This window comes from Pimephales promelas, chromosome 6 (genome assembly GCF_988280905.1).
Source record: "Pimephales promelas chromosome 6, fPimPro1.hap1.1, whole genome shotgun sequence".
Classification (NCBI taxonomy): domain Eukaryota; kingdom Metazoa; phylum Chordata; class Actinopteri; order Cypriniformes; family Leuciscidae; genus Pimephales; species Pimephales promelas.
In genome coordinates this window covers 31,084,879-31,112,438 of record NC_142774.1, presented here as the reverse complement: position 1 = coordinate 31,112,438, position 27,560 = coordinate 31,084,879, and the positions used below count along the sequence as shown (strand labels likewise).

The following is a 27,560-nucleotide window of genomic DNA, read 5'->3' as shown; positions in this document are numbered from 1 at the left end:
ATATATAATTACACTTTAACAATGACACCTTAAAATATAGTGTAACCCAGTTAAATTACATTGCCATAAACTCCACAATACTGTTTTTTTTTTAATAAACGCAGCCTTAGTGTGCATGAGGGACATCTTTTTTAAAATAAATTAAGACATTTTATCAACCGCTAAAATCTGAATGGCAGAATATGTTGAAAGGCAGCTTTGTACGTCTTGAATTTACAATTGATTTGTTATGAAACCACATGAGGTCATACCTCAAGGTCACTCCGATCCTCTTCTGAACTCTTCTCCTCGCCTGTATCATGGTCTAAGGCAGGCTGGGCGGCTCCCTGGAAGAGGCTGGGAACTCCTTTCCTGAGGTAAGAAGAAAAAGGGTAAGTCTTTGAGACCGTGGCTTTGGTTTTTTGATTATTTGCGATTACCTCATACTATGTAGGAGAAGCCCAGAGAAACCCTTAGAATGAGCGATCCGCTTTGTGCCGTTCTCGCTTGAGTGGCAAACAGGGAGAGCAACAAGACCTGACACCGAGATGGCATTGCAATGCTGACCGCTTTGAGAGCAACTGGAGTGGTCAAACCATACAGACACCTGACGGTCTTGAAGTGTTAGCTAAGCTATGAAGAAGCACATGAGAAAAGTCGGACGTACAAAGCCCAGCCTAAGCTAATGTGTTCCCTGTGCGCTTGGATGAGTTCATGGGGGCCGGGCTCGGCTGAGCGGATAGCCGTGGCTCTTTTGTGCTCCAGAGAGGACAACCACTCCCCAGGCTTTAGGGCAGCGGTCTGGGCCATCTCAGGGCCACAGTCCGAACGAGGTGGGCGGACCGCTGGCTTGAGAGGTCACGGGCTATAGAGCAGAGTTAGAAGCACTATGTAAGGGAAGAAATTGAGAGGGACCGAGAGAGATGGTGAGATTTAAAAGACAGAGGTGCTTCAAATAATGTTGATAGCAGTTCAAAGAGAAAAAACGGCAGTGACACTGACAGCAAGAGGCATTATGTTTGTGTTTGTGCATTGTGTCGATGACAACGTGAGCGTGCCTATGGGATTTTCTCAAGACAAACTGCTCTTTTCAACAGTTAAGCTGACCTGAATGAGCCAGGAATAGCAATAGGGCATGACTGTATGGTAAAATAAGTGTTTACTAAAATCTCTGTGAGAAAAAGTTCCTGAAAATGCTACTTAACAAAGGGTGAGTCTCAATTTGCCAAACTGCTTGTCGCACAGCAGGACAAATATAGAACTAAATATTAGTGGAACTGTTCGATGCTGAGGGAAGAGACCTTGTGACCCAGCCACGGACATCTCAGCAGGACTCCCATGTCCAACAGCCCTGCCACAAAACCAACACAGCATGAACGTGACATCCGTGTTAAGCCAAATAAACACACCTTAGCTTATCATAAACAGACACTCAAACGAAAAGAGCAAGGAGTCAAATATCCACTGAGGCAGGTCACACGATTTGCAGAAAATTGTAACATTTTCGATTTGAAATAAATAAACAAAACAAAAAAATTGATTCTATGTTAGCTACCCCTATAAATAAACTAGTTGTGTGGTGTGATGATTCATATAAATTGAAGAAAATTCTTAAAATTAACTGAAAATAAAATAGTAATATAGTTAAAAAAAATAAAAAGTAAGAAAATATAAGCAGTTCGTTATTTTACTTATATCTACCTTGCTATAAAGAGTAAATAAATTAGCAGTTTGCATTTGTTTTCCGAATGCTAATAGTGGTAATGTAGTCGCATGTGTGTCTCTTGCATGCCCATAAGGGGGCACATGACTCTTCAATTGACTTAAGAGAAATTCAAAACCTTTTAGTAAACTGGCCCATCTTTTCTGATTGATAAAAATCTATCTATCTATCTATCTATCTATCTATCTATCTATCTATCTATCTATCTATCTATCTATCTATCTATCTGTCTGTCTGTCTGTCTGTCTGTCTGTCTGTCTGTCTGTCTGTCTGTCTGTCTGTCTGTCTGTCTGTCTGTCTGTCTGTCTGTCTGTCTGTCTGTCTGTCTGTCTGTCTGTCTGTCTGTCTGTCTGTCTGTCTGTCTGTCTGTCTGTCTGTCTGTCTGTCTGTCTGTCTGTCTGTCTGCCTGTCTGTCTATCTATCTATCTATCTATCATCTAAGAATTGATTTATTTGATTTTTTTTTATATTACAATATTTAAAAGAAAGTTTCTACACTATATTAGAAGTATAGGATAGGACTGAAAAAAGTCTTAATTGTCATGGCTAATGTTTATGATCTGATTGTTAAAAGTTTGCTAGTGTCTCGGTTCCACTGTGTTTAGTGGTCTAGGACTTTTATTTTTATATTCTTTAGTCTGGCTGTGCCTAGGTTTATTTTCCTGTGGTTAAATTATTGCAAAGACACTTGAAGTCCAGCCTGCAAATTTGGCCAAAAAGAAAAAGTGTAATGCATTCTATCCCTGCGCTATTTAAAAAAAAAAAAAAAAAATTACTGTAATGGATGTCAATGGAAGAGAGGCTTCATACACTGAACAAACTTGGGAAAACAACTTATTTATTGAATCGGCAGCCTGTCAGCCAATCCAGCTTATCAACATGCTTGCTCTTAAACATTCGTTTTGGATTGGTCTATTTTCAGTTTACACAAAAGAAAATTCTGTTTTGCAGTCACGGACGATTGTCTGACAGCTATGATTCAGTTTTCTCATTCATTTATATGGTATAATGCTATAATTATTGACTGTCGCACAAATCGGAATGAAATTCAATGAAGTCAAGGCTGTAAAGTGATTGGTTATCAAGGCACACATTAACCAAGTTAGAAGAGCCACAGACCCTCATATCACCCAATAAGAAGACCATCTCTGGTTCCTGTTAGCCTTTATTTCCTATTTCCATAGCTGAATTGTTTGGTTCCAAGACAACTCATTACCTGTTCCTTATTAGCCTCTTGTTTGCATGTGTATGCAAGTGTTAAGTGTATGCATGTGTTTGCATGAGTTTACAAGTGGAAAGACTGAAAGCTTCTCCAGACCAGACCATCTACAGGACAAGCTGGATTCCACCATACCTTTTTGACATTTTACATTGTTATTCTTTTTTTTTTGATATTTGGCATGTTTGTGTGCTGCGCATCACTGTGTGTGTAATAAGCAGAGTGTCTGTGTGTTGTGGACCCACCTATAGGCTCATATTATTAATGCACCCTTTAAATAACAAAGAATACTGCACCATTGACTTTAGACCAGGTTTTTGTTGGTCAATAGCACAGTCTATTTCAGTTGCCTCAAAAAAGCAATGCACGCCTCGTTTTCAGACCAGCATGGGCGAACAGATCAGCGCAAAAGCATTTGCATTTAAACAATGTGGCGCAGGACGTGAAAATGATAACTGTGTTAGGCTAAAACTAGCAAAAAACACTTACACCGTACATGGTGCCACAATGCACAGATATAGGGCCCTGAGTTTCATTTGGCTTCATAAATTGCCCTCCTCCCCCATCCACACAGCTCTGCAAGTTCAAGTATGACAATGTAATGAGGGCTTTTGGATTAAAACTTACGGGCTAGATACTATTTCGATAAACATGCATGTATTTTAGATTGCCACCCAAGCTCAGATCTGATTCAGAATCAATGGCAGATCCCCTCTCTGCCTAAGACAACTGATCTTCAGAGGATAGACAGCATGTTGTTTTAACAGACGAGGGGTCGGTTGAACTCCTTGTGGACCCACTGTTTTCCACAAGAGGAGATAGAGGGATTTGAAATTTAAAGAAGAGGGAACTTGAAGGAGGAAGGAGTCCCATCACTCGCAGAGACGAGACGCCCACAGAGATAACTGGTGAATGAATGGGCTGCTTATTTCGCTTTTATATCATCTCGTCTGAGGATGGATGGACTGAGTGAGGGAGTGAAAGAGAGGAATAAGTAGATGCACATTTATCACGTTTGGACTGTATTGTTCTGTTTAATCTGGGCCACCATCTGAGAGCAGGCGACGTGTGTGTGGAGAGAGGAATGTGTGAAAGAGACTACAAGAGCCACATGAGTGAGCTGCAGGGGCTCAGACTGAAAATGTATGTGTGTGTGTGTGTGTGTGTTTATGCATGTATTATTAAAAATCTTTAATGGGACAATTTATCCCAAAATAAAAAATGATGTCATTATTTACTCACTCTCATGTCATTCCAAACCATTTCAAACCTTTGTATCTACAATAAAAAATAATATATTTTGAAGAATGTTGTTTTGAACCCCACTGACTTTCATTTATTTTGTGTTCCGCTTTGGATATGAATGATACATCAAATCAGAAGGCTTTTCGAAAAGAGGTATTACTTTTCCAAGCAATTCTTCTTGTTATTTGACTTCCAATAAATGCACTAGTTCAAAAGATGGGTAAAAATGTGTATGTTTTAAAAACATTTGATATGTTTTTGATAGAATTCTTGTGTGTTACAGTAAGATACAAATATAGTAAAAACAGGAATGTTGTGAAATATAATTACAATAGGTTCAATCATTCTAATATGCTGATTTGGTGCTCAAGAAACTTATTGTCTTATTATTAATCTTGAAAACCATTGTGTTACCCTATAATTTGGTAGATACAATGATACATAAATATACAAAGTTGATTTTGATTAATATAAAGTGTAAAAGGATAGATAGATAGATAGATAGATAGATAGATAGATAGATAGATAGATAGATAGATAGATAGATAGATAGATAGATAGATAGATAGATAGATAGATAGATAGATAGATAGATAGATAGATAGACAGACAGACAGACAGACAGACAGACAGATAGATAGATAGATAGATAGATAGATAGATAGATAGATAGATAGATAGATAGATAGATAGATAGATAGATAGATAGATAGATAGATAGATAGATAGATAGATAGATAGATAGATAGATAGATAGATAGATAGATAGATAGATGCTCAGTTTGTCTGTCGATATCGACTTCTATAATTTGTTTTGTTTTCAATGCCTCTTTCATAAAAGGATTCACATTGTATAGCCACAATGTGTGTGTGTTAGTGTGTGTGTTTGTGGCCAGTTTCCCCTACAGCTGCAGCTTCAGCGGATTACCCATCATCCACACGGCAACATTACACAAGTCGTTCTTTGAACAAAAGTCATGGCTGCTATTAATGAGATGGTAATCCCGGGCACCGCTACCTCCCAGATCTGCTTCCACTGACAGGGGAAGAATGTCCAAACGGCCTGCTCACAACACCCAGCACAACACTGAGGCCATTGTCACCAGCGCTGGTCTGAGCCCTGGACCCAGCTCAAGGAGTTATCCCCTTCCATCCTGATCCTGTCCCCACACCCCCGTCTCAACCCCTTCACACCCCATGAATAAAAATTAAAGCCCTAAATGGGTGGAGGGAGGAAAGGAAAAGGAGAGAGGGACCGACGAGAGAGAAAGAGGAAAAACAAAATGTTTTGCTGGAGATTAGGGTGGGATATCTGGGATTTTGACGTATGAGGTTCCCACACGAAGATCTGACATCTACACATCCTATGACTGCTTGGTTTCTTGGTCTCACCATAGGGACCACACAAACTGTGAGGGGCCCAACAACCCTTAGGGCACTTTACCACCATAGAGAGATGTAGACACATCAAGCTTTTTCAAATTGATTCTGATGAAACTCTCTTAACATAACAAATTACCAGATACAAAATATATATATACACACTGTAATCGTTAATACTAGAGCCATCGAAAAGTAAATAACTTATGATAGATCAGATTTTCATACTTCGAGCAGATTAAACAACCATCACTGAAGCAGAGCCTTCAAATTTGCAGAGGGTATTATTACATGAAATTCATTTTCATGGATAGGACTATACCTTGATATTATATTATTAGAGGATATTAAAGGGGTCATTAACTGAGAAATCACATTTTCGATATGATGTTATATATTACACAGCGGTCATTATAGTATCAGAACTGAAAACTTTCTTGTAAGTCCAAAACCAGTTTTTAATGTAACCAAGCCCAGCGAATGACTCGTAGTGGAATGTGTCTATCTAGAAGAAAATCAACGCCTACTTCATCATCACAACTTTGGCCCCTCCCACTAGCGTGTTAGTTTGATAGCGTATAACGAGAAGTGCGATACAGGATCACTGGACTAAAAATAGCATTACCTTCCAAAGGATCCTAATGCTAGGAATTGTTCAACAATGTGAATGTCTCAGTTGAGCATTATCTATTTGTTTTCGGGACATTTCAGTCGCAATTCCGGCGCAATTTCATGTGCAAAGATGTTAGTCAATCACAGCAGTGTGTGTTTACACTGAAATCTCACAGCAAACATGCCCATTCAAACAGAGCGTTCAAATCAGAGGAATAAATCAGGGTATAAGAAAAATGCCTTTTATTTCTATTATGACATTTTTTTAATGTAAAAATCATTTTAACATTATAAGTTAACATAACATTATAAGTGCACCCCTGGAAACATTATCAAACAATAAAACAATGCAGTTCATGACCCCTTTAGGAGACATAAAGAGTGCATTTCCATTTCATTTGTTTGTTGTAGCAACACTAGTTGAATTTGTTTCTTGTCCAAGCTTTATCGAAGATAACGTCAGTAGACTATGGAGTGCCGCAAGGATCGGTGTTAGGCCCTCTGCTATTCTCAATATATATGCTGCCACTTGGTAATATTATAAAAAAACATGGAATTAATTTCCACTGCCCGTTCTCATCCTTTAACGTCATATAGAACGCTATATGCAAAAACGGCGCTATACTACGCACATGGCTCCCTTTATCGTTAATATAACACGCGAACCCAAGACGTTATAAATCCTTTAGCGTGAATATGACACGTACACCCTACCCCACACCTAAACTTAGCCCTCACAGCACGTGTTATATTAACGATAACGGGTGCCATGTGCGTAGTATAGCGCCGTTTTGTCACATAGCGTTCTATATGACGTTAAAGGATGAGAATGCGTTGGTTATGCTGATGACACTCAATTATATATTTCATCACGACCAGATGAAAACACTAACTAAATTGACAGAGTGTCTCAAAGAAATAAAATGCTGGATGACATGTAATTTCCTGCTATTAGATTCAGATCAAATGGAGGTATTACTTATTGGTCCAAAAATCTACCCACAAAACCTTTTACAAAACAACTTTATTTTAGGAGGATATCCTGTTACTTTATCCACTACAGTAAAAGACCTGGGTGTTATACTAGACGGCAACTTGTCATTCAAAAACATCATATTTCATATGTTACAAGAACAGCCTTTTTCCACCTTAGAAACATTGCAAAGCTACATAACATGCAATCTGTTTCTGATGCTGAAAAATTAGTTCATGCATTCATGACCTCGAGACTAGATTACTGTAATGCTTTATTAGCTGGTTGTCCTGCATCCTCAATAAACAAGCTACAGTTAGTACAAAATGCAGCTGCTAGAGTTCTTACTAGGTCAAGAAAATATGATCGTATAACACCGATTTTATCATCTCTACACTGGTTACCTATTCTGCCCTACAAAGCCAAAAGGCAGTAACTGCATTTTTGGTCAAAAATGAGTTAATGTCATTTTTGGGATATTAAAGACCTCCTTTATCATGTGGATAAATATCTATACTCAATTTGACTGTTTTTTCGAAAAAATAGAGGGTTGTGTTCACAGTAACTCCCAAAACCATACAAGCAACCATGGCAGAAAGCAGTAACTGCAGTTACCCTTCTTTGGCTTTGATCTTCGACGCAAAAGTCCAGTTCCGCCTATGTTATGCCATTCATAAAAGAGATGTTACGGTGCCACCTTGCAGTTACGATGATCTGCCTTTGTTTTACTGTCCATAAAAATTTGCCGCGCTTCAGTTACTGTCCATGTATTGTCACTAAATCACTTACTTCTATAACACACAAATATCCAAATAAAAAACGAGCTGTCAAATGCGTTAAGTGGTCGTTTTATCAAGTGTTGAACTACTGTAAGAATGGCAAATTGCTCTCGAGGGAGAATGATGGTGGAGTTGGCGTTGAAAAGAAGACATGAAGACCAAGGTAATAAATTATCTTATAAAATAATGCATTAGATGAAGTATGAAAGTGCCATATACTTAACGTTAATTTTGAATTGCTAGGACAAGCAACTGACGAAGAAGCTAACTAGTCTACTTATTAGCCAGCACACCAACACCAACCAAAACATCAATAGATACCTAGACAGCATGACATCTAATACTTAAATAATTAAAAATCACTCAGCAATCCATTCTGTGCCGACAATCCAGAGATGCAGACATTGCAGGAATGTAGCCTATTCAATGTTGACATTAGCCCCAGCCTAGCTATCATGCTACACATTACTTCACAGTGGCAGTAGACTGCTAACACATACTGCACGGTGGCAATAAACAATCATTTCCTACCTTTTCTTGTAACTCCATAAAATCCATTGCAATACACGTCATCTACGATGTTTCCACAATCCTCAAAGGTTTTGAACATATAGTCCGTGTCCCTTGCTGGTATTCAGACCAAGCTATCCACAAGTTATCTAGGCTAGTTTCAAAGTGTCTTCTGTAATTAAGCGTCATTTAGCGTTAGTGAAACAGCATAAAGTGTATTTGTTGCAAAATATTATCCACGTACACATAAAACTTTTTGTTTGGTCGATTCTCTTCCCATTAGACTTTAATGAAGGTGATCAGTTAATTATCTTCTAAATGGTGGTAAGCAAATTGATTATATGTCAGTTACTGCCTTTTGCCTTTGCACGACTCCTTATTTTTTAGTAAATAATACAAAGGCAGAGTACAGTATCTGACAAATAAGGGTCAAAAGTCAACTTTGAGCACAAGATTTTTTATATACACACATTTCTTGATCTGGGCAACAAGTCGCCAGATTTTCATTGCTCTACCTATAATACATTTGTGTGGACAAAACAAAAAACTTTAAAGTCATTTTTCTCAGTTTGACACTCTGGTCAGTTACTGCCTTTTGCCTTTGTAGGGCAGTATTAAGTTCTGTATCAATTACAAAGTACTACTACTGACCTATAAATCTCCAAATAGTGTATTTAATGGACCTTCTATCGCCCTACAATCCATCGCGTTCTTTAAGATCACTAAATTCGAGACTTCTGGTCATTCCTATGATATGACCAGAACTCCACTTAAGGAGGGAGGGTGTTCTCTCATTTAGCTCCTAAACTCAGGAAAAGCCTTCCTGATATGGTTCGAGGCTCAGACTCGCTGTCCCAGTTTAAAACTAGATTAAAGACGCATCTCTTTAGCCAAGCATTCACATAATGCTTACCTTTTATTCCTCTGTTGAATCAGATCAACTGCATTAATATTATGAACAGCAGCTATGCTAATTATTTCCCGACTCAACGCCGGCATCCGGTGATATGTTATGCCCTAAATGAATACATGATTAACTAAATGCATTTTTTTTCCATGTACATTTCTGAAATGCACTTTCTGTAAAGATGCTTTGAAACAATATTTATTGTGAAATACAAATAAATTTGAATTGAATTGAATTAACAAAGATACATCTAAACATATTCCATAAATTCTGCTTATTTCCAACATGACATCATGACTTTTGCGTAAACATACACGCCACTTTCAAGTGAAGTGGCGTGCTATCTATACACATTTTCAGCTATCCGCGTGTATGCGTGTACTTTGCTCCTGCTCTTCCCAATATCTTGCTGATATAAGCTTTAACTTAAGAGGTGACTGATTTTGTATAGCAAAATCTGATGGAAATAATATGGATATAGTTTATTTGTTACCATCTACTCACATGTACCTTTATTTTGTATTGTTGCTATTAAATGTCCAATATAAGGTTCAATAATGTGATTACACTCAGAAGAAAGCTAGAGCGGGATGTGAGCGATGTTAATCTGGTGAGGTCTGAATGATGACAGCTAAAGCTCTGTTTGACTAACATGTCAAAGTTTCACCCAAACAGAGGAAATGCCACACAGGAACTACTGACACTGGGATCAGGCCGCTTTAGAATGAACAATTTAGCATTTCTCATGGGACAGAGGGAAAGCGAAAGGGAAAGAGCGACAGTTTGTAGCTGTCATTGGCGGGGCATGGTCGGCCTTTCTCACTGTTCTCTGCGAGTATAGAAGTTCTAAAGTTTTCTTTCTCTCTATTCAGGAGGTGCCTTGGACCATGGGCTTTTTCCCCACTGTTAGTATTACAAAATCCCTATTCAGTATAACCCTTGTCACCTGTCAACTAAGCCAGGCTGGTTTTCTAGGTCTTTATCCCCTACACACACTGAGAGAGAAAATAAAATGAGCAGCTAAGCTTAAACCCTGCCCCCATTTGATGCGTGCACGCACACACACACGCACACACTAAAACTGCATGTCTCAGAGCTGCTACTCTAGCAGATTAAAATTCATTACCCTGTTCTATTTAAGAAACGTTTACATTGCGTTGGTTATTGTTGGTCATTCATTAGGTGGTTAGGGGAGTTCACATGGGTCCCCCAGGGTGGTCAGAACCTAATCGTCATATCCAACCATTTTACAGCATCTTCGCATAAACACAGAATGTGAGGGCCATTTCAAGAAACATGTATCATATATTGTTATTCTCATATTCCTCTGTTTATTTGTTCCCCAACAATGTATGTGTTGCATTTATTTCATCACTGGTTCACCACTGTGCTCTCAGCTGCATTCGTATTTGGTAACACTTTATTTTGATAGTCTATTTTAGACATTCTACTTACTATAAATAACTTTGCAACTACATGTCAACTACCAGTCATTTGATTTTTTATCAAACGGTCTGCTTAATATCTGCTAACAATTTATTTTGATGGTCCTTCAGCAGAAATTCCACTGACTATAAGTAACTTTGCAGTCATGACCCAAACCCAGTAATACTGAGTTAGTTGAGTTATGTAGTTGAAAATTAATGAGTTAGTTGACATGTAGTTGCAAAGTTACTTGTTAGTGGAATATCAAGATATATAATATTGAATATTGAATGACAATCGAAATAAAGCTTAACCAGTGTTTGAGTTCAAAGAATTCTGACTTTAAATCAAAGATTATCTTACAATATCGTTCAAGTAAATTTGTTTTCACAATTGTTTGTTAGCTATAAAACACGCAAAATTCTTTATGCCATCACAACTTTAATGGCATACAATGCCGTTCTGATGCATATCTGACTCACATGCCAAATTCTGATGATTGTTTTTGCAGATTAGCTTTAATCAGTTGGCCAATGTTATGAATACATGTAAAAATATAAATATATGAAGTTGTTTTAGACCTGTGTGGCTAGCGTAGGCATCAGGACAAGCACAAAGACAGATATACAAAAGCAAAGGATGGACCCACCCTGAAGCATGACGTCACTAGAGACCAAATCTCTCCCCACTTTCTGAATACAAAACATGCAAACTGTTGTAGCCACAAAAAACAACAACACAAATAACTACTACACAATATCAAATACTTTTCATTTAAAATATAGCTTGTATTGTCTTATTTAAAATGTCATTACATTTTTAAACTTAATGAAAACTGCTAAATAAAAACTTACAGAGCATATTTGCAAAGTGATTTGGAAAAGTTGTGTTACTCATTGCTGAGATCAAAAACGACAATAAGCAACGAACATGACATTTCATCATATGCATTTCTTAGATTTTCAGCATTTGGATAAAGTCTTTAAAATACAATCAATTGAAATGGTTTTACTATTTAAAATTAAAATAACCTTCTAGTTGGAGACTTGAAATATTCTAAATGAATTACGAACAAACACACAGACACATTGTCTGTGCAATTTTTAATTATATATTTTATCACCAATTTTTTAAAAACTTTTTTTTAACCTCTACAGATTAGATGTTTCTAAATCTATTAATGATCCTTGAATCCAATGCTGATCAAAATCCCAAAACATTATAGACCACTTTTTTTTTTTTTAGCTTAAAAGCTTACTAATTCCCTCTTACTACATTTGTAATATGCAGTCCTGCAACATGATGCCAACATTAAAAAAAAAAAATAGTGTGCAGTTAAACTTTATATAGCAAATTTTTAAAGGCTCTGTACCTGGTGTCAAAGGCTGCCATGAAAATCGGGTATAGCACATTTCCGTGGCGGTCAAGAGGGAGCCTGTCCAACAGCTGCTCAAACTGAGGGTCGGAAATCTCCAGGCCAAACCTGCGGAGAAGGTCAGGGGAAGGTCAGCACCAGATCACTGATGTCACCACAGGCAGAGAGTCCACTCATCAGGACCGGCCAGTCCAGCAGGTCTTAAGCATACGCCACTCATTGACCCGCTCGCACACTGCAGAGTCAAGAGGTCATAAGGTCAACTGCCCTCTTCCCCCGGGCATAGCACAGAGCTGGACACACACTGGCCAGTCAATCAAAGGATTAGACTTCACATACACGTATACACACCCTCAAATATGCACTCGCACAAACTACAACCTTCACTCGCTCCAGAAAACACAGATAAAGACAAATGAACTTATCAAAGATTATGAATAAAAATGTGAGATTGTCCTTCAGATCTGACGGACATGCTCCACACTGACTACAATACTACATACTCAAATAAAGAGGATTATGGTGAGGTAAATGTGTTTTACACGACAGAGAGAAAAGACAGGGGTGTTTCAAACTTCAATGATATGAGTAAATTAGGTTCTCACTTAGTTTAGACGCTAATAAGGAAGGGTCTTTTTTGAGGGGGCAGCAGTCTCAGTAATGGCTTACTTAGTCCCGTAGGCAAGATAAGACCGAAAATACACACCGAAAAAAAAATACTTTTAACAACTAGTCACACATGCCAGTCTAGTACAGTGGTTTCCAACTAGGGGGCCGGAGCCCAATAGGGAGCATCACCACACTTTAATTAAAGCCATCATGTGCCCCCTTTGAAGACAAACTTTAAAATAGCAAAAAAAAAAAAAAAAGTAAATGTAAGCTTACATTGTATTTCACAACTTAATTTAACTGTATTTTTTATTTATAAACCATGATTTTTACAGTATCGGAAAAACTAAATGATGGAATTTTAATTTCTACCTGGAAATGTCATGAAAATTAAAAAAAAAAAACATTTTATAATGAGTAGAATTTTTTTTTTTATGTCAATCTCAAATATTTTATTGGGTAGACATTGCTGAGAAATTGCAATTTGTGAGTAAAACAAAAGAAAAGAAAAAGAAAAAAGAAAAAAACACTAAAGAACATTGTTACTGAGAGTTATGCAATTTAATACTTTATAATTATTTTATTTCATTATTTGTATATATTGTCACTCCTAGTTTCTGTCAAAAATGTGTTTTTGAAAATGAGTACCTTTGTCATAACAACAGAAGTACCAGAATAGTCCATGGAGTCAAAAAGGTTGAGAACGACTGGTCTAGTGTTCTTCTAATCCAATGATAAATGCCTGTTGTGTCATTTTGATGTGTTTCGTATCACCAAATCTACTAATGATGACAGTATTTTTAAAGTAAAAATGCTGAAAGTGAGACTCGATCAGGCCATGTCGATCAGATTCCTGCCACAACATTTTAGACAAACAGTTTTTCCCTACAATAATCATAATCATGCAGCTTAATTAGATTTATTTTAGAAGCTGCATTCAAACTACGCTAATCTGAGGTGTTACATGAGAGACATTCAAGAGAAAATAATTTCATGAAAGATAATAAAGATGAAAAATGTACCTGCTCTCCATTACAGCTCTAAATTCTTCTTTACTTATGGTCCCCTTATTGAGCTTGTCAATGTTCCTATACAAATACATACACACACACACACACACACAAAGAAACACATATTTTGAAAAATAAAAAACTTACATTATTTTTTCAACAAGTATAATAGCGCATTAGCTGTAGGTAAGTAAGAGAATGGTCTTTTGAAACTCAAGAGAGATGCTTCAAGTTAGAGGATTTGGAGAAGGAGTTCTAAAGGAAACTCATTTGAGCAGAAGTGTTTCTATGATGAGGTTCTTGGTGACAATGGAAAGGTATAATTAAAAAGACCAAAAAAAAAACGTGTCAACCTTTGACCCAAAAGGAAGTAAAACACTGTGTGTTAAAAGAGAGAGAGAAAAGATACGTGTTCTCAATTTGAGTGTTAATGGGGTCTTGTTCACAAGGAGAAAAGAGGAAAAAGAGTAGAAGGAAGAGAGAGAGAGAGAGAGAACGAGATTGTACTCACTGAAAGGTCTGGAGGAGGGAGAGGTATTCTGACTGAAACAGGCGAGTTAATTTGGCCTCTATGGCACTTAAGGAGGAAGCACATCGGATGCTCTCATCAGAATGAAACCTACAGAAAAACAAAAAAAAATCAAAACAGGTTTTTTTTTAGATTATATAAAAAAAAACATTTAAGGTTCAAATATCCATTGCAAATGACCCTGGAAGTATTTGATTAAAATTATATATATATATATATATATATATATTATATGTATACTTTATATATATTATTTTAATCATATTTTGTTCACAAACTGCATTAGATCTAATAAAAAAAATCATAGATTGTAAAATGTGGCTTAAGTGTTTAAATACTTTTTGGGGCCACGGTATATTGTTTCCATGGTGAAAGGTTCTATACATTGTAACTGTTTGCCTGGCCCATTTTATTCATCCGCCAATCCTTTAAGCTGTGGACCACCCTAATCAAACCAAACACAGTCAGTCTAGGCCTAATGTTCAGCTGCTGTTTACTGAACCCTGTGTGCTGGGTGACCCAGGGCAGGGAGGAACTATGGGCCGTAAGCTTGTTAGATATAGAAAGAGTTTGACTACAAGGCTTAAAGATCACTTTCTCTGGATGCTTCTGTGTAATTTGGGCTCTGTGTAAGCAGAGAAAAGACTCTGTTTCTGTTTCCACACTGCTCTGTTACTGGTGACAGAACGGTATTATCTAAACTTATCAGAATCAATATTGTATGTGGTCATGTTCAGATAAAATTCCCCCAGATGCACAAATTAAAATTCATTACTCCAGTCCTCAGTGTCACATGATCCTTTAGAAATACTTTTAATATGCTGATTTGGAGCTCAAGTAACATTTCTTATTATTATCAATGTTGAAAACAGTTGAACTTCTTAATATAGCCTATCTGCGTAATATTTTTGCGGAAACCATGATACATGTTTTCCAGGATTATTTGATACAAATTCAAGTTCAAAAGAACAGACCATAATTTATGAGTATATATATATATATATATATATATATATATATATATATATATATACTGTATATATATACTGTATATATACAGTATATGTGTGTGTGTGTGTGTGTGTGTATAAATATATATATGTGTGTGTAATATACATATATATATATATATATATACACACACACTCACCTAAAGGATTATTAGGAACACCTGTTCAATTTCTCATTAATGCAATTATCTAATCAACCAATCACATGGCAGTTGCTTCAATGCATTTAGGGGTGTGGTCCTGGTCAAGACAATCTCCTAAACTCCAAACTGAATGTCAGAATGGGAAAGAAATGTGATTTAAGCAATTTTGAGCGCAGTATGGTTGTTGGTGCCAGACGTGCCAGTCTGAGTATTTCACAATCTGCTCAGTTATTAGGATTTTCATGCACAACCATTTCTAGGGTTTGCAAAGAATGGAGTGAAAAGGAAAAAAACATCCAGTATGCGGCAGTCCTGTGGGCGAAAATACCTTGTTGATGCTAGAGGTCAGAGGAGAATGGGCCGACTGATTCAAGATGATAGAAGATCAACTTTCACTGAAATAACCACTCGTTACAACCGAGGTATTCAGCAAAGCATTTGTGAAGCCACAACACGCACAACCTTGAGGCGGATGGGCTACAATAGCAGAAGACCCAACAGGGTACCACTCATCTCCACTACAAATAGGAAAAAGAGGCTACAATTTGCAAAATTGGACAGTTGCAGAATATTACAGAATATACTCTAAGAAATTTAAAAAAAAATCTGTTCTCATTCATGTTCTTAAGAATAAAACACAAGGGTGTCAATATTTGTGAAAATATAGGTCATGAGACTCCTATAAATGTGGGTCAGGATGTTTGTTTTTATGCTTTTAAAATTTTAGTATGCAAAAATGTGTGGCTCTTCGCCACAAATAATAAAAAAGAGCAGAATTGCAGATGTTTTAAGTGAAATCAAAGCTCCATATGAATGAATACTATTAGGATATTGCTATGTTGTTGCTATGTAATCTGACCGGTGTTTTGGGTTAGAGATGATCTTGTGAGTGATGCCATCTGAACTTCTGTCCTGGAAGGAGCGCAGGAAGTTCAAGTACTGCACGCAGCCTTTTTTAAGCTTCAGACCACACCGAGACAGAAACAGGCCCAGGTGCTTCATCTTCAGATGCAGGCCAAACTTCCCCAACACCTGCAGAAAGTCTGCACCCCTCACCTGGAAACAGAACAGAGACAAGATTGACATTAATCAATATGATAACCCAGCCTGTTTATGAAGCCAAATGCTGTTTACTACCTTCCCGCTGTTCTCAGGATCCAGTTGATCAAACTCTGTTTTCATCTTCTGAGCTCCTTCTCTGAATCTGTCCTTTAGCCACGTCTCAATAGCGATAGATGTCTGACGCTCCTCTTCTGCCTTGGAGAGTGTCCTAGCAGGAGCTGCAGTGAAGAGAAAGGCATGACAGGAAAATGACAGGTCAGGATTAACTTCATATTCTGATTAGTTCAAATTAAAAGTAAAAACTAAACATTAGTACTAATGAAAGAGGACCACAGCACCCTCTATAGGTCGACTGTTGCTCAAGTACACAACTAAAGCGAACTGAAACGGCTAGTTTGTCCGAAGTCTGTCCCTCTGCTTCTGGGAAAATATATACTATTGATCTATAATCATTTCAATGAATCATTTTAGTACAATAATAAATTTAACTTCGGTTTACTTTCACTTATGACTGTGATTGGCCTACTTTTTCGGTACATTTGTTCACTGACAATTTTGTAAATTAACAGATAAAGATACTTTATAAAGCAGAAAGCTCGTGAAACATTAGGCTACTTGAAACTGTACAAATTCCATATTTTTAGCTAACAGGCAAACCTTTTGTGTCCTCAGCTTTAGCGTTAATGGAAGTGTGGTAGTTTTTCTCATTGTTTGGTTCAATCCTTCTGCTCAATCCCAATCTCTGCAGAAAAACAGTCTGTTTGGCTGCTCCAAGTCCATCCACATCTAGCCTGTTAAAAAAAGTATTTTATTTATTTATTTATTTATTATAAAAACAAAATTCTATTAAAAAAATCTAGTTATTTAAATAAATGCACAAATTAATAAATTCAAACCTTTTCCATAATTTTTCAAAATCTGGATCTTTCAGGTGAAGTTTGAGCTTGTTGAGAATATTTCTGAACTCTGGGGCAGAAATCCAGTTTTCAGTAAGACTGTCTGACTTGCACAACACCTCTACACACTCCAGAAACCTACAGTGGGAGAAATGGGGTCACAATCAGGGAAAATAGCAACTGAGAAGCTAATTTTTCATGTTTATGCACTATTGTTTGACAGTCTGGGATTAGTAATTAGGAATTTTTTTAAATCTTATGTTTTTGAAAGAAGTCTTTTATGCTCACCATCTGCATTTATTTGTCCAAAAATAAAATAAAATCACTACTATATTGAAAAATATTTATTGTAAAGCAAAGCTGTGATAGCAAAGCTTAATTTTCAGAAATCATGCTTATTTTGTGCTCAGGAAACAATGATACATTTTTTTTGCAGGATTCTTTGTTGAATAGAAAGTTCAAATAACTGGATTTTTTATTTGAAATATAAATCTTTTGTAAATACATATAAATGTCACTGATCAATTGAATGCATCCTTGCTTACGAGTATTATTTTATAAAATAAATAAATAAATAAATAAAACAAAAACACCTAAAATGATAGACCTAAAAAAAATGTAATGATGTATGCTGACAGTGCTATCAGATGATTAACATTTTGAAAATCTCTTATTTACTTTTTTTTACAGAGATTGTTTAAAAATTCATTTTTTTTCTCCTCTTTGTCCCTCTCACACTCTCTCATGCACACACACGCTGTCAATCATACATTTGAGGAGGAAGAGAGCAAGAGATTAAACACTTCTCTTTATTATGTCCCTTCATCTCTTCCACTTATCCTTTCTTTCTATTTTCAACCTTTTTTGACCCATAAATCTGCCTTTTGGGCACTTTTTAAGAGTGCCACATTTTTCTTCTTTCCCTGTTGCTCTTTCATCTTTATCCCTCTCTTGTCTTTTTATTCAGTCTTTTTTTTCTCTCCCTCATCCTATCTTTACCATCTTTCACTTGTAGTCTCATAATCAATGTGTCTGTAAGAAAGAGAGGGAAAATGTGTGAGATTAGTCACAGAGATTTCTTTTTTTTTTTGCTCACGGCTGGAGTGTGTCTTGGTCTGACCAGGTCTTACGCAATCAGCACAACACACACACATACACACCAACCTTTGCAATCTTGCACACTCCCTCTAAAACATTGTATTGCATTGGTTAGACACAGTTAGATACAATAGTAGCAGTAATACAGGGAGGGAGATATCATCCTCTTGCCTTCTCTGAGCTGCTCTCTCACTCCCCGCTGGTAAACTTTAAACTTGACCAGTTCACATTCTTTCTGAATTGTCATGTATTTCTAGAGTATTGATTGAGTGATTACTTCTGTTTTTTGTTGTTGTTTTTGTTTTTTACAGTTTAAATTCAATAATCATTATACAGTGACCCCAAAATGTATTCGTAGACTTAAGCTATGTCTGAAACTAACATTAGATACAAAATATTAAAAAAATATTAAACCAAATGGAATTTATTAATGATGTTTCTCAACCAGGGGGCCGGGACTGACTGCCCATCTAACAGGGAACATTCTCAAAATGTTTGGCTTCATAAAACACATTATTTATACATCGTTTTTATAGAAGAGTTTTTTTTTTTATTCTGTCCTCAGTGCGGCCATAGCACGATGACGTACTGCATTAAATCAAATATGTATAGTTGACTCATGATTTTTATTTCTCAAACCTGTTCAGTGCAAACTCCGCCCAGTATTCGATTCTAAAGATTCCATTACTCATGTCAGTCAAAGTGCTTATCGCCTACATAACCCCCTAAACCTGTACAACATTAGGGTTAGACCACTAGGAGGCGCATCTCATATTGACGCTGGAGGATGCCATGTGCGTCGGATGTTGCTCATCACAAGGCATCACCTAACTGACGCTTTTGACCATGCGTCAATATCCGACGCACATCGCACCCTTTAGCGTGCCATGTGCGCTAGGATGAGCGTAAACTGACGCTAAAGGTTGCCATGTGCGTCAGATTTAGACGCATGGGCAAAAGTGTCAGTTAGATGACGCCCTAGGATGAGAATGTGTTGCAGCTTCAGAAAATTTCAAAGAACATTACAAAATTCCCCTTAACGTTTACGAAACGATCAAATGTAAAAAAAAAAAAAAAAAAAAAAAAGTACATTTCAAAGAATAACAACTTTACTTTTTTGAGCCACAGTTAGCCAAGCAGAGTAACCACAGATGTAGTTCATAACTGGACGTGTTTGACAACAATAAAGTAGCCTAATATAGATATAAAAGCAATATCGCATTTTTGCTGTTGTTCTGAATACCAGCAGAAGTAAACACAACACAAAGCATTCAGACTAACATCACAAAACAAACGAGAAACCGTATGACCATGTTTCTATACAACCGTTCAATAAACAAGAAGTTAACTTAAGACACACAATTTTAGATGTGTTCTTTCCTATTTTACCATATTTTTTGCACCATGCACTACTATACAGTATATTAAAAAACATGTTTGTGAAATGTTTAGCACGAAAAGTATGCTTATAGCCTACTACTTTGCTTTAATATTAACGCTACTTTTGTTGATTACATTATCTGAAGTGTTCATTGATATTGCTTTTTAATTTATGACAACATAATGACAACAAAGAAAATATTTAATATGACAGTTAACAGGACCGTTAAAATACTCAGAGATCTCACCTGCTGCGTGCAGGTCCTCTCAAGAGGGCCAGTGTCTGGGGAATTGTAAGAGGACCTGCAGCGTTACTTTTACTGAAGTCTGGGTCTTTTAAGGCACCATAAAACTCCTCAAAACTGATAAGCACTCGGTCAGAGAGGTGCAGACTAAACAGAAAGAGCAAGACAGGGTATTTTTGTAGATGGTCAATGATGTTGGACAATATTTTATAGCATTACAAAAACATAATGTTTGCTTTGAGAGTTGTAAGAGAGTCATTACCAGAATAGAAGGCCTTTCAACTGTTTAGCTGTGACAGGCCGTCTCAGGAACTTTGTAAGGATTTCAAGTAAAACAGGTCTAGAAAAGAACAAATCATTAGAAAATGGAAACATTTTCTAATGATTTTTTTTTAGTTTAACATGTGTGTGCCTGTGTTTTTACCTGTTGACCAGAGGTTTGCCATCAGGGTGGTTGTTCTTGAACAGGATTTTGAGTGTCAGAGCTCCAGTAGTTTGAATGCGCTCTTTTAGCTCATCTTTCAGCTGTAAATGAAAGGATGAAATCAGTTTATTGGTTAAGTGTAATTTATATATATATATATATATATATATATTGTATTTATAAAAACTTTGACGAAGACAAAGAACAAAGTACACAGAGACACTAATCAGGGACTATATGACAACTAATGAATGACTAACTATGGCAAAACAGTAACAATTATACTAAGGGTGTGTGTCTACATGACAAAAATGGGTAACACTTTAGAATACGGTTCCTTCGTTAATGAATAACTACACAAGAACTAATGAGTAACACAATATTAACAATCTAGTAACTATTAACTAACAAGAAAATCTGATTAATGAACTAGTAAGTAATAGCGCACAGACAAAAGTGGTAGTTCACTATTAAGTAATCAATAACTACTATTTTTTTAATACTTCCCAGAGAACTACTGAAAAAGTTTATTAACAATCTAGTAACTACTATTAACTAAAATAAATTCTTATTAACGAATTAGTAAGTAATAGCTCACAGATGAAAGTGTTACTAGATACTTCTGTGGGAATTACTAATTATTTGGATTCGTATTATAAAGTGAAGATCATTGGAACTAACTAGTAATTACTCAAGTGTTACTAAAGACATTTTCTAAAAGTATACTAAAGTTCACCAAAAATCTCAGACGGTTGCATAAATCATGACTAGATCATGTAGTAACACTTGAGTAATTACTAGTTAGTTCCAATGATCTTCACTTTATAATACGGATCCAAATAATTAGTAATTCCCACAGAAGTATCTAGTAACACTTTCATATGTGAGCTATTACTTACTAATTCGTTAATAAGAGTTTCTTTTAGTTAATAGTAGTTACTAGATTGTTAATAAACTTTTTCAGTAGTTCTCTGGGAAGTATTTAAAAAATAGTAGTTATTGATTACTTAATAGTGAACTACCACTTTCGTCTATGCGCTATTACTTACTAGTTCGTTAATCAGAGTTTCTTGTTAGTTAATAATAGTTACTAGATTGTTAATATTGTGTTACTCATTAGTTCTTGTGTAGTTATTCATTAACGAAGGAACCGTATTCTAAAGTGTTACCCAAAAATGTACTAAAAACAGAAAAGTGTATCCTTGAGTTTTTCACACACAGATGACAATGTTATCAAAACTATCTCAGTTCACATGGATCCATGAACATGATTAAAAACACTGTATTATGCACGCCAGGCCAGTAGTTGGCAATGCCACTTTGTAAAGAAAAACTATGTACCTATAGAGTGAACACAAGCAGGACGTTTTCACAAATTCACGTTTTGGTTGTTTACACAGGGATAATAACTGTAAAATTTTCAAAACTCGCACCCATTTTCAAAAGTTTTCAAGTTTCAGGCCCCCAAAAATCCATTGTCGTGTAAATTAATGGCCAAAACGCATAAAAGGTATCCATTTTGTGTTGTGTATACAGCATCTAAGACAGACTAAACAGAACATGACCATGACAGAATGATTCTAACTAGCCAGTTCTTTTAGAGAATAAAAGACAAACAGACCAGCGTTTTTTAAATGTTTTGTCAAAACTTTTATACAAATTTTAATATAGACCTACAACACTTTAGTACTCTCTTTTTTTCCTCTCTTTTGGAGATCATTAATATTTCTGCAAAAAACAGATCACAGACACTCTTCTAATCTCTGTGAAATATCTCAGAGATATTATACGTAACATTAATGTAAGCCTATACGGATAGCATGCAGATTCATTTGAAACCTGAACTAACTGAAAGACTTTTATAAGTAGGCCTACTGATTGTATTAAATATAATGAGTGACAGCATTTCAAGATTCTTTTGTGACAAGATGGGATAGAGGGGTTGAGTGTTCATCCACACACCCACTCTGACTCTTGTGACGGGTGTGTGTGCGTGTGTACCCCCACTGTGTGACTAAGGCAGCTCTCGTGACCAGGCGGAGTCGAGGGGGCCTGTGTGCTGGGTTCAGTCGGTCAGACAGACAGGACCCCAGGGATAAGACTGGCAGGGTTAATCACACACAACACCCCCTCCAGAAGACAGACACCTGCAGATTTGCAGGACTTTCTCTCTCTCACACGCCCATTTGCACATATCTCCCCCCCCCCCCCTTCTCCTTCTCTTTATCGCTCTTTGCTAATATCTCTCCTGAGTAAACTCGGCTACACATTGGTGTTAACCACTGAGCTGCTGCAGCTGAGATTTTATCAGTTCTTGTGTTTTATTCGAGCAGTAGCTTTCTTTCTCAATGGGATAATGCCAGGCTTTGATGTCAGGAGTAACACAGGCCAGCAACACTGTCATTGAGAGGAAAGCACATGAGGATACTTGAGAATATGCCTGTATTAATCTCTGTAGAATCACATTGTGCATGAGACCAGCACAGTGGCTCCAAAAAATGTAAATTAATAATAATAATAATAATTATTATTATTATTATTATTATTGCATTAAATAAAATATAATCAAGTTGCAGGTTTCTCAGCTCTAATTTTAAAAATTCAAAATAAGCTATTTTATTTTATTTTATTTATTTATTTATTTTTTTTTGCCATAATTTTGAACTGTCCACAGATGAAGTGGATGTAAGTCAGATAGCCCAACCCGATCTCACGACCAAGTCGTACGAATTCGACGAATGATTAAAAAGCGGCTAATTCGTAACAATTCATACGACCTCTTTTACGAATTGGCCAATTCGTATGAATTCGTACGAATGACCTACCCCTTACCCCGCCCCTAAACCTAACCATCACGTGGGTTTAGACAAATCGTACGTATTAGTACGAGTGAGGTCGTACGAATTAGTACGAATTAGCCACTTTTTAATCATGCGTCGAATTCGTACGAATTGGTCGTGAGATAGTGTTGCATAGCTCTATAACATCACACATGTTTCCTAATATAGTCAGCAAAGGTGGGGTTCATCACATTAATAACAGACATTTTCAAATGTTTAGAATAATGAATTATTTACATTATTAGATGAATATTTAATGCTTTTGAAAGAAGTCATTATGCTCACCAATACTGCATTTATTTGATCAAACATACAGTAAAACATTAATATTGTTGAATATACAATTTAAAATAACTGTTTTCTATTTGAATATATTTTAATTTATTCCTGTGATGGCAAAGCTGGATTTTCAGCAGCCATTACTTTAGTCTTCAGTGTCACATGATCCTTCAGAATTCATTCTAATAAGCTGAATTGGTGTTCAATTATTATCAATGCTAAAAATATCAATAATGATCCTTATTATTATCATCATCATCATTGTTATCATCATTAATTATTTTCATGGAAACAGTGATGTTTTTTGGTAACATTTTGTGACATTCTTTGATGAGCAGACATTTCAAATTATTTCAAATTATTAATATTTCACAATATTAAATATTTAACTGCATTTTTTAACAAATGAATGCAGCCTTGGTAAGCATAAGATACTTTTTTTTTTTTTTTTTTTTTTTTAATAAAAAATAAAAATATTTTGACCGGTAGTGTATTTGTCTTTATTGACAGTATTAATAAACAGTACATTTGTTTTAAACTGTATCATGTAAAAGCTAACCAAATGAAGAGTTCAGATGCAAAAGCCTCTAAATGCCATTTGAAATTTTCTTCTTTAATGATGATTTTTATCAAACTTGTATATTTAAGTTCAGTGATTTCACTTAAATGGCAATGAAGATTACCTATTAATTGTTATTTAAGTGAAATTACTGAACTTAAAAATACAAGTTTGATAAAAATCATCATTAAAGAAGAAAATTTCAAATGGCATTTAGAGGCTTTTGCATCTGAACTCTTCAAATATTTAAATTAAATTATATATTTTTTTTCTGATATTTTATTATCAAATTTAATAATATTCATGTTAAGTGTTTAAATAAGCTACTTCATAAATACTGTGCTACTGTATGACATAGAAAGCCGCTGTGTCTTTTAAACCAATAATCATAAACATATCATTACATAGTATGTCACACTTTATATTAGGTGTCTTTTAGCTACTATGTACTTACATTTAAATGTGTGTAATACCTGATCAATTTGATCTGTCATCCATGGACCAGTGCTGGAGTTTGTTATATGAGAAAGCATACTAATGGATCGGTTCTCTGATGCCGCCCTGTGACCTATACCAAACACACAAACCAGACAAACATGCAAACATGCACACAAATAATAATACACGTTACTTGAATGGAGAAACAAGGCAAATAGAAAAACGTTTCCAAACTTGGTTTTCATGAAGATGAGCATAAATAAATTATGTAAAGTAAAAAATATTTTAATATAAAATGTTCTTGACCCAAACATGTTCCAGCAGGATACAGTTGCTCTAAATGCACAACAAGTCTCTGGAACTAAGAAGAGAGACTCAAGTTTCACTGACCACTAGTCATTACTCTGATGAGACAGCGCCCTCCTGTGGTCGACTACGTGACAGCCTGAATAATTATGCAATGTGCTAATTATGGCTCTTAAGAAGCAAGAACGGGCAAACTTTTTTTTTTAGTCAGATTTTCATGGATAAAAGTTCAGTTAAAGGTTTTCGAACGGGAATTCTTTTACAACATAAAGCCAGCAGTGTTTCATTTACATTTTGCATTTTGATCAAAAACACTCTTAACTGCAGTGGGCTAGCTGATTAACTTCATCTCTGACTGAAAATATTATTTATTTATTTATTTATTTTCATAAATGGAAAGATCAGTGTAGCCTGCGTTAAATTAATTTCCTATGGATTAAAAGTATTTTTGTTAGGCTATTTGTTGTGTTGAAATCTCCCCCCTCAAAAATAAATACAGCTAATTAGGCTATGCAAACTGTCTCGTGTGCTTTATGTGTTGGGCGGCTCACTGTTTTTTTTTTTTTTTTTTTTTTTTTTTAACAAACATTTGATGTTTCAGTCAGCAATGTATTTGTCTTAAAGCGCTGTTTCAGGTGCTGAAATGCTAATTACAGTCTAAATACAGTCTCAATCCTGCCAAATACAATCGGACCTCCATAAATTCACAAAGCATTGGCCTACCATTAGGTCTACATTATCACCAGTTGTAGGCAGTGTGCAGCCCCTTCATATCAAACTTCATAAATGTCAGGGTAGTGTAGTGACTCACGGAAGGCAGGTAATCTGGCTTTATCCTGGTCATGGATGAACTCGTCTCCTTCGGGTATTTGCTCTGGAACATCTAATCCTCTTCTTTTTCCTTTCTCCATCAGAGAACTTCTATCACTTCTGCTGCTCTCACTGCGAAAAGCGGAATCCATGCTCTCCGCGCCCGGAGACTGAGGTCTGGTTCCTCTTTGAGGCATCCAGTATCTCTGTTCTCTGCCGCAGTCTGTGGAAAAACCCCGGAGTGAGATGAGATCTGGATCTCCGAGTCTTGATGAAGGGTGTTGAATGGCCGGGAGCCGCACAGAAGCCACCGTGGACATCCTGACTGCAAAGTTTACTTTTTAATACAACTCTGCGGGAAGCCCTTTTCCAAAGTGCGTTACGCACTAAGAAGAAAATGGATTCAATTAGATAAATTACGCATCGAACTCAGTCGCTTTATAATGGCTTAAATGTCAAAAGTTCCGCGTAGTACACTGTTGAAGAACTTTTATGAGAGGAGATACTGTCTGCCTACTGTTTTATTACAAAAGAAAAGCCAAGTTGTCCTTAGCAACAGCAAGCGCTCGCGCGTTAGGGTTGCTGGTTGCGCGAGCAAATTTTAAAAGCGCGAGATGTTCATGTACTGGAGATCAATCGAGAATACAATGCCAACCCCTACACAGGCCTACCAGTTTGCAAACATCCTCAGTAACATGAATAAACACTTGGCAATCTCTGTTTGTCTTGTTTATTAATTTCTAGGCATAATATTGCAGCTTCCAGGGAGAGTGAATCAAATAATTGTGTTCCTGTGACTGAGGAAATTTGAGCTGATGTGCCATCACAGTCCTGGCACCCAGTCAAACTCTCATTGTGTTGTAAAGAGGAGTCTCCCACACTGTTTTTAGTAACATTCAAATCCCACTCAAGAATAATACGGCTGTTTTGTAGCCCGGCAACAGCCCTAACTAACAGACTGAGAGGTGAACAAATGGGGTAGTGGTTTCCAATATAAAACTGCTATTAGAATGCGCTGGGGTCTAACTCTCTCTCTCTCTCTCTCTCTCTCTCTCTCTCTCTCTCTCTCTCTCTCTCTTTACATAGGCTACATACATACATACATACATACATACATACATATATATATATATAATAGGCCTAATTAAACTGTAATAATTACTCAAGTTTCCACAAAATTACTTAGAACGAACGTATGTAATTAAGTGTAACTTAACACATATACAACCATCGACACAATAAGTAAGCATTTCAACATTTAACCTATGCATAAACTATACAAATAAATAATAAAATAAGCTTATTTGTCATTATACAATAAATCAGTGTAGCATTATAAATAGGTGCAGAAAACATCATGCGCATATTTTAGCGTCTGTCACGTGACACAGGTGCGAGTGCAGAATGAGCAAAGGTCGTCTACTTCTTCAAATAGTTTCTTGATAAATTTAAAATTTTGGAGGCAATAAAATGCAAAACTCGATCATTGTTGCCAATAAGTTTGCGTGAAATGCAATGACTAACGTTTAGCTAACATTATGGCATTGACGTGGAGATAGGCTGCCTATAGCTTTTATGTGTTCCATTGCGAACCAAAAACTTTACTCTTTTCTTTTTTGGCCTTAATGTAATAGTGCATTTTAGGACTACTTACCTTAGAATCCTAACCGAAATCAAACTATAGGTACTTTAAGGTACAATCAAAATAATAAAAAACATTCAAAGGATATAGAACTAAATCTTTACGAATATCAGTTTAATGGAAGTATAAATTTAGATTATATAATTTAGAAAG

The 27,560-nt window shown here is 36.2% G+C and overlaps 1 protein-coding gene across 1 annotated transcript in view; it reads right to left on the bottom strand.

Annotated features, from left to right (window-relative positions):
• LOC120493040 (EF-hand calcium-binding domain-containing protein 6) overlaps window positions 1-26,320 on the bottom strand; it is a 33,931-nt gene extending 7,611 nt beyond the window's left edge. Inside the window, exons 1-13 of the mRNA XM_039691422.2 lie at window positions 25,767-26,320; window positions 24,685-24,779; window positions 20,534-20,634; window positions 20,372-20,449; window positions 20,113-20,256; window positions 17,387-17,524; window positions 17,148-17,281; window positions 16,566-16,708; window positions 16,288-16,484; window positions 14,258-14,365; window positions 13,759-13,824; window positions 12,125-12,235; window positions 252-351 (exon numbers count right to left, since the gene is read on the bottom strand). Of these exons, the coding sequence (XP_039547356.2) occupies window positions 252-351; window positions 12,125-12,235; window positions 13,759-13,824; window positions 14,258-14,365; window positions 16,288-16,484; window positions 16,566-16,708; window positions 17,148-17,281; window positions 17,387-17,524; window positions 20,113-20,256; window positions 20,372-20,449; window positions 20,534-20,634; window positions 24,685-24,779; window positions 25,767-26,085 (1,734 nt within the window). The 5' untranslated portion in view covers window positions 26,086-26,320. The remainder of the gene's footprint in view (window positions 1-251; window positions 352-12,124; window positions 12,236-13,758; window positions 13,825-14,257; window positions 14,366-16,287; window positions 16,485-16,565; window positions 16,709-17,147; window positions 17,282-17,386; window positions 17,525-20,112; window positions 20,257-20,371; window positions 20,450-20,533; window positions 20,635-24,684; window positions 24,780-25,766) is intronic.
• Window positions 26,321-27,560: the final 1,240 nt, after the last annotated feature.